Raw genomic sequence first — 8583 nt, 5'->3', positions numbered from 1 at the left:
TTGTATATTCTTTTTATTACCCAGTGCAGCGCCTGTCTCTTATACACATCTAGATGTGTATAAGAGACAGACCAACAGCTGCCTGGATCACTAATCAAAATACTGTATATAATACCACTAATATTGGGTTTCTTATTTACTGTGTTTAAACGTAAGTACAGTACATAACATACACTGTACGATACACATAAATACAATAGCAAAAATAGATGACACAAAAATTAATGTACATTTGGTGTTTCATGAATTTCATACTAAATATACACAATGCGAATAAATATACTACTATGAATTTCAAAATGATTCATATAAAACAAAAACAACTAATTAAATATGAATTATGTTGGTATGAACAGCTCACTTTGTAAGAGACGCATGAGCATTTCTTTCTGTTCTTCTCTGTTTCTAGAATCGTATTTCCTACATTCGTTATCCACATACACGTCAGCTGGAGTTTGACCACGCTGCAACGACAATCACATATCATACCTCATGAAATTAATTAATATTAATCAAGAAATACAATTACATTAAAGCTTCAACAAATGTTACACAAACAAAAAAAATTACAACTGAATTGAATAAATTTACATATCAATTTAATTAATCTTTAATTCTACATTTGCATCTTGATTCATGTTAACAATAAAACGCTGACGAAAATCAATTGTTGTTACAACGATCATGAATAAACATTTCGCCAGAGTTTATAGGCCAAAATCCTATTATCATTAGTCGCCACTACCATATCGACATTATGGTTGTCATCAATCATTTTAGTATGCTCCTTATCACCATCATTATTATCAAAATATTCATAATAATAATAATAATAATAATAATAATAATAATGAATTATTATTATTATTATTAATAACAATAATAATAATAATAATAATAATAATAATCTTCGTCATTTATCTACTTTACCCTATTTTTTAACTTGGCATTTCCTCCATACGTTAATAAATAACGTGTTGCATCTGTGTGATCTCGGTATGAATGGTCAGCTCGTAACAACCAGTGAAGTGGAGTATCGCCGTTCTGTAACACAGTTGAAAACAGTGTTAATCACTGAGAGCTCATAACCATACAAATAATTGAAAGAAAAATGTGAATAATAATCCAGACATAGTCAACACCTCTGTAAACAAGAAAAATGATGCAATCTAAAGCATTACAGTTAAAATTCAGGTAAATATAACCAACTTGTACTTCGCATAAAATACATTTTTCATTACAATTTTCATTCAATACAATAATTTAAAAGTACTATCATGTTATACTAAAAATGTCCTTTATGATGATTATTCCATTCTATTCAATTTATTTTATTGCTGCATTTGTCATCATAGGAAATTAGGCCAAATAAAGAAAGTTATTGTGTTGGTTAAAGCCAACCGAACCAAAATGTTTGAAAATTGAGGGTCATCATTTTATTTTATTTTATTATTTACTACAACGAAAAATATTTTCAATGAGCTAAAAAGGGTGGAATAAGCTTATCTTGCAACGGTAGGCGATGCGACAGTGTTATGCGATTATTTTGCTCTTCAATATAGATTTTTAAAATCGTGTTTGTTGTATTTTTAATATATTTTCTACTTTTTAGGCATAAACACATTATCGGTCAAAAAAAAAAAAAAAAATCCTACCGAACTACCCATTTTTTTTTAAAGATTTTGCCAAAACGTGGCCAACACAAGAATTTTTTTAATGCCATTATCACACAGCATTTAGGCTACATGGAGAAATTCATTGATAATAATGCTACTACTATAGATAATACGCACTAACGCCAAACAAGTTAATTGTATTACATAAACATCCTATTCTTTATCATTAGATACATAAATTCTGTAGGCCCATCAGTTTGGAATCATTTTTTTTTTGAAAAGCTAAATTTTTAAGATCATATTTGACTTTCTCTTGAGTAGAGATTTAAAACTAATCCAAACACATATATGTTTTAACGACTAATTAACGATTTTACCAAGCTTTCAACCTATACTACTTTCAGACAAAATTTGCCTATTCTTTATCATTAGATATAAATTCTGTAGGCCCATCTGTTTGGAACCATATTTTTTTTGAAAGGCTAAATTTTTAAGATCATATTTGACTTTCTCTTGAGTAGAGATTTAAAACCAATCCAAACACATATATGTTTTAACGACTAATTAACGATTTTACCAAGCTTTAAACCTATACTATTCTCAGACAAAATTTGCCTATTCATTATCATTGAATATTATAGGGCATGGGCTGCCAATCTCTGTTCGGATTCATACTTTTTTTGAAATTTATATTTTAAGCATCGTAATTGCCTTCCTCGTGATTAGAGTTTTATAACAAATACAAAGACTTATATATTATATTAACTAATTAAACAAATTACAAAGAATTTTATACAAACTTCAGACAAAATTTGTCTATTCTTTATCATTGGATAAATAAGCCTACACTATTATTAATTTTGTTTTGGAATAAAAATTTTGTTTTGCATTTGATATTTTATTTTTTTAATTAAAAACTCAAAAAGTATTTAACGACAATATGATAACATACAATATTTCGTTAATAATTACACGGTACAGACGACAATATAACGGCGGAGGTATGATATAATTGTAGGCCTACAGTTGTTTTTCGGAGTCAACCAAAAACATCGAAACTAAAGAGGGCACTAGACTAGTATTTTTGGTTATCAGAGATGAAATTAACTATGAAACCAAACCCATAGCTAGTAATTTAATGTAGGCATATTTTATTTTTGTATGTTTCCTTAATCATGTACTATGCACCATGCATTTTGTATGAGTGCTACCGTATCAAAGTTGATCCAGTAATTTGATTGATGATTGATTCATTCATTCATTGGCCGTGTTTTGAACCAAATTAAGTGGGGACACTAAGCGAACATATGTTTAAGTTAAATTTTCTCGCGATCCAGAATAATGCTTCCATGTAAGACTTCACATTCACAAATTGTCCCCATATTAACTTCACATTTAACAATTGATAAAGGCATGATAACTGATATTAAATATTTCGTGGTTAACAATTATATATTAGTAGGTCTGGTTTTAGATTGATGGTTTTTGTGTAACTTGACAGAGAAACATATCTCTCTACTTTAGGCCTAATTAGACCCATTTAGGACAATTATAAACACAATATCAATCAATTCTTTTGTCGAAATCATAACGTTCATGAAGAAGTCTCTAGTTATTTTGTATGAATCAATCAAACAATAGTAATTTTTAAAATCGAAAATATTTCTTCATATGCTTTTACAGAATATGAGGCTGTGCAATCGATTACGGACCTTAAGCATTAAAAAAAAATCTCTCAATTGTCAAAGCTTACGGGCCTAAGGGCGCCCTATGGGATCCTCCAGAGGTTTTGGATCATTGCCCCTCCCCTGCCATCGAGCAAATCTAGGCTCCATCACTTTCGTTTTGTGATGATTTTACATAAGGAGGAAATAAACTCATAAGCAGGAAGTAAAGCATTAGATTAATCCCATAATTGTCGTAATAATGTATTGTAGTACAAATGAAAATAATAGCATTTGAAATTGTGAAATTTCCAATGGTCTTTCCGGCAAGCAGATTACTTTCATAAAGTATAATAAGTTGCTTACAACTCGGAACTTATCAACACTTTTGGCCCTTCAAATAAATAATTCAAAAGCCATAGGCATAGTCCATACATGGTAGGTTTGTAATGTTATAAAGAATATTTAAAAGAGTGATTAATAAAAAAAAAAAATATGCTATACCAAATATTCTTATTTAATTGGCGAATATGGTCAATCCAGTATACTAAGATTTCATCAATACTTATAGTTTTGATTTTGCTAAAATTAAAATGGTTGACATCTTTTGAATTGTTACCAACAGTCTCTCATTTCAAATTGATTTTAGATGAAACACGCATTTTAAAGAAACACGCGAGATCATCAATTTGTCACGCATTTAGCTGTCCATGCGTATACCGAATTATCACGAATCCAGGGAAAATGTATTTAAAATTAGAAGAAATTGGTTTAATGAGATTTAAGATATACAAAATGGTTAGAGAGCGCAGTTGACAGCATCAAACTCACACAGTTGTAAGTACAAAAGTACGTGAATACATTAATTCACTGACAAGTTACTAAAAATGATTAGTATCCAATTCATTTCTTGATTGTTTAAGTAGGCCTAATGATATGTTTGTGTACATAATTAGGGTGCTGCAATTAAACATAAAGTGAAACGCAAATTGTAGGCCTACGTGGCTTATTAAAAATATTTTTGTTGATGTACCTGCTATTGTCAACAAACACTCAACAAACCTGAAAAAAATAGAAATTCTCAGATCGTCGAAGCAGTCACTCACGCATTTCAATTCTCTCAGGTGGGTAACTACTAGTCTTCTGTGTAATGTAACCTAATTCAATTATAGCAACTTTTGATATGATTCTTTTTCAATTAGTTCTATTAGGAAAAAAATATTATTTTTGTTTTTGTTACTGTTTTCACAGTAATTAAGATACCTCGATGATTCTCCGACAACCGAAAATACTTATCTAGCGCCATCTTTAGTTCAGATGCTATTTGTACCATAAGATCTTTCTATCTTCCTACAAAAATCATGTACCTATTTCCTACTAAAAATGATAATAATAATTAATAATAATAATAATAATAATAAAAATAATAATAATTTTATTTAACTATTATTATTATTATTATTATTATGACTACTAAACTATTGGATGAATAGGCCCATTGCAATAACTTTCTTTTTTATGATAACACAGCACAAAAAGATTGAAGACGTTTCAACCACTAATCCATGCACAAACGACAGTTTTGTCTACAAATCTCCAAAATGTTTATATTTCTCTACAACATGAAATTAGAAATGCGTCCTCTGTAGGCCCTAATCTTATTTAAAACAATGTTAAGAATATCTTACATCCCAAAAAAAAAATGTCCATATGGAAATGTCCTTGAAGGTCACCGTAACATATAATGCTTTTAACTATGTATATACATATTCCATATTTATTCTATTTATATATACACTTACTCTTTATTGAATTTTATTATTCCAATAATTGTTTTATCATTATATGCTTTTTATTTTTTAACTTTGCTTTGTCGTTTATGTTTGTTGTTTTTTATGCGAGGGCCCCATGATTGTTAGTAATTGCTTACCGTTGGTAAATAAAGTTAAGTAACTGTAAAATAAATAAAAAATAACAAACTGACCATGAGCACACAATAACTTCAGTAGCGATACTCAAGAAGTCGGCATAATGGCATAAAGAATAGGCTCTTACTGTACCTACGTTTGTGAGTGAATGGTTCAGCTGCGCATGGGCCATGGCCAGGGGTCATAGGGTGAAACCGCTGGTGGCTGGTGCAGGGGGAGAAGACTCTGGTGATGGACATTTTACAACTGTATCATTGCATCAATGATAATTAATTACGGTAATTAATTAATGATGATTAATTAATTGTATAATTGTATCATTGTGTAAGGTCTAATTTGGTATGATTTTGATTCATTATTTGATATAACATAGATATACGGAAAACAGGAGAAAAACCAAACCTAAAACCAAAAAGCACAAATTAAAATTGTTGATGTTATCTAAGATGACTCTCGAAATGTTAACAAAAAGATTGATATTAGTGTCTTGTAATAAGAACTTTAATTACCGGAATTTCTCTACTGTTTATTATCATTATCATTATATAACATTATTAATATTATTTGTATTATAGTATTATGATCAATCTATCAAATTATTATCAATATCATTTATTATCATCGTCGTCGTCGTCATTGTTGTTATTTTTAAACAAAAAAAGTCAATAATGAGACTAGACAAAAGTTTTGAATGATTACAACAACAAAAACGTCTTAATAATCACAAGCGATTTCAACCATTTAGGCTAAACTGGATACAACATGTTTCTTCAGTATAACTGCCATCTTCAGTGTAACAATTGCTTACAAGCAATTTCTAGCAGGAGTGAACAAGTGCAATGAATTTTATTATTAATAAGCGCAAATGAATAAATTTAAGGCGGAGTTTTAAGTTATACAAAAGAAAATTACTGAATAATCAAATTCAACATAATAGTTTTAAACAACATTATTTAGACTATAAGTAGTCATTAAATACGGTAAGCAATATCAAGTATCTTAATGAGGTTTTTAAAATAGGTAGATTTTACACTAAAGAGGGCGCTAGACTTAAATATTTTGTTGTCAGAGCAAGGTCAGAGAGTTTCGGTGCTAGAAGAGTCACACAATCGAAGTTCATACAATAATTCAAATATTAATCCATTGCCATTAACTTTCTATTGTAAATACATTATTGACTGAATTGATTAACATTTAGTGAGAAATAATAAGGAATATGTAACACTATTTGATAGGATTAAGCAACGCTACCAAGTATCTTTTGACCGGTATGCTAGATAAGCACACTGGTAATTATAACAAATAATTTGATTTTTAAACTTGGTAACAGTGTGCTATGTACGCCTAGTCCTTAAAGATGTATCGCCCTCTAAAAATGACAAACAAATCATTTAAAATAAAATTTGAAATCAATTTGCTAATTTTGCAGTGATATACAAATTATTAATTTGAGCATAACAATTATGAAGTTATTAAGTTTGTACCCTGCTATTTTTAACTTGACTTGATAATTACAATACAAATAATACACAATTCCTGTGCTTTGTGTTTCTGTAATTTTCGCTGTAAAATTATCTGTAAACATTTTTAAATACATTAATTTATATGTTCAGGTTGATATGTTTGTGTTAATTTTAAAAAAGGTTTTTAAAGATTTTTTTTAAAAAGTTTTTTTTGGGCACAATATTAAATATTGATTAAATTATACATTTATGAGTTTTTGTTTCAGTGTCATTCTTATTTCGCTCTAATAATGTCTTTAATGGTGACATTGCATGATGAGCTTATATTTGCAAGAAAGGTGCTTTTATTAATAATATAATTAATATTACAATTTGTTGTAATTATCCTTTGAATTAAATGATGTTGAACTATATTTGAGTACTGTATACATTACATACCACTTTCTCATTTACGAGTTCAGGAGCGGCTCTGATAATGTTTCTTACTTCATCCCATTTTTCGTCAATTACAGCTTTGGATAAGCTGTCACTGCGGTGACAAAAGAAAACAAAGTTACTCTACTTTACTAAAATAGTTAATAAATCAGTTATACTGTAATATCAGTGAACCAACAAAATGTATGCATGATAAATATTACAGTAAGTGATTATAACATATTCATTTTGATTAAATTAATTTTTTATAATCTACTATACACAACATTGATGTGCTGTCTGTCCACAATGCCGTGCATCCGACAACTGTACGCCCTCAATGAAGCGGAGGAAGGTTTGTCAACTTATGAATCCAGGAGGTGCTGTGGTTTGAATGATTATTAGCATCACCATTATTATAGTCTATCATTAGGCTTTAATAATGCTTCAAGTTATTTAAAAGAAGGAACAGAAAATAATAAAAAAAAAAAACAATCATTGTACATAAATTCTTGAATGATTTCTTGGCTAATAATGAAATACCGATGTCAATTTTACGACATCAAGAAGTTCGCTAGAAAAAAAATCAGTATACTGTAATGAAGTTTCTATTCATTTCAAACATTATTTAATCAATTAAACAAAATGCAAGTTAGAAATGTATAAAATTAAGTTAAGACGTAATTGTAAACACATGTAAAAAAAAAACACTTACACTGAGTATTGCGGTGAAGCCATCTTCTTTGCTTGTAGATTACTGTACTTTATAGTTTTATACAGTACGCTAACAGGTTGGTGAGTGTGGTTTGCTCAGGGCAGTAGTTGTATACAGTACGCTAACAGGTTGGTGAGTGTGGTTTGCTGTGACATACACAGCAATAAGTGTTATTGTCAAGCATTCAAGCAAACAATATGATTGGCTGCCTTACAAGATTCTCAAGCATTTGGCAGTTTTGATTGGTTACCTTAATCAGGAGGGAGCTAAGTTACACCCCTCCTGCCTTAATCATGTGATACTTTTGATACATTGAAGCAGGGAGGATTGAAGTGATAGACGTGTTTACTGATAACGTCATTAGTTACGTGACTTCCTCGCTTCAAAATAAAATTTTTAAAAAAAATCCTACCCTTTTTAACTTTGATAAGTGCAATAATCATAATGCAGCGATAATTAGGTCGTAAAACTGAATTCTTACTTGCTTACTCTCATTTAGAAAAACAAATATTAAAGGATATTTAATATAATTTTCCAAGCTGGTATATATACGATACTTAGGCATGATATATACGAATAATCCTAAAGTACTATTGACAACAAGTATTTGTGTGAATTAGTTTTTTGAGTCAAACCAAAATTCGGCTGACACAATGAAAACATGCACAGCAGCCGCCGGCGAGGGAAATACGACCTCAGGCTAAGAAGCTGAACCGCTCTTACAACATGTGTCTGTAACTTGGTGACGAATTTGTTTTATTATGTTAATCTTACTTTACAATT

The 8583-nt window shown here is 29.7% G+C and overlaps 1 protein-coding gene across 1 annotated transcript in view; it reads right to left on the bottom strand.

The window, feature by feature from the left end:
* The window catches only part of LOC117106397, an 11030-nt gene extending 3088 nt beyond the window's left edge, over positions 1-7942 (bottom strand). The window contains exons 1-4 of the mRNA XM_033247762.1: positions 7801-7942; positions 7110-7200; positions 931-1044; positions 362-464 (exon numbers count right to left, since the gene is read on the bottom strand). Of these exons, the coding sequence (XP_033103653.1) occupies positions 362-464; positions 931-1044; positions 7110-7200; positions 7801-7823 (331 nt within the window). The 5' untranslated portion in view covers positions 7824-7942. The remainder of the gene's footprint in view (positions 1-361; positions 465-930; positions 1045-7109; positions 7201-7800) is intronic.
* Between the last annotated feature and the right edge of the window lie 641 nt (positions 7943-8583).

This window comes from Anneissia japonica, unplaced genomic scaffold, assembly GCF_011630105.1.
Source record: "Anneissia japonica isolate Jap-2015-1 unplaced genomic scaffold, ASM1163010v1 scaffold1273_len70562_cov112, whole genome shotgun sequence".
Lineage (NCBI taxonomy): Eukaryota > Metazoa > Echinodermata > Crinoidea > Comatulida > Comatulidae > Anneissia > Anneissia japonica.
Note: the sequence above shows the minus strand (reverse complement) of the source record. Positions and strands in the feature narration are given on the sequence as shown.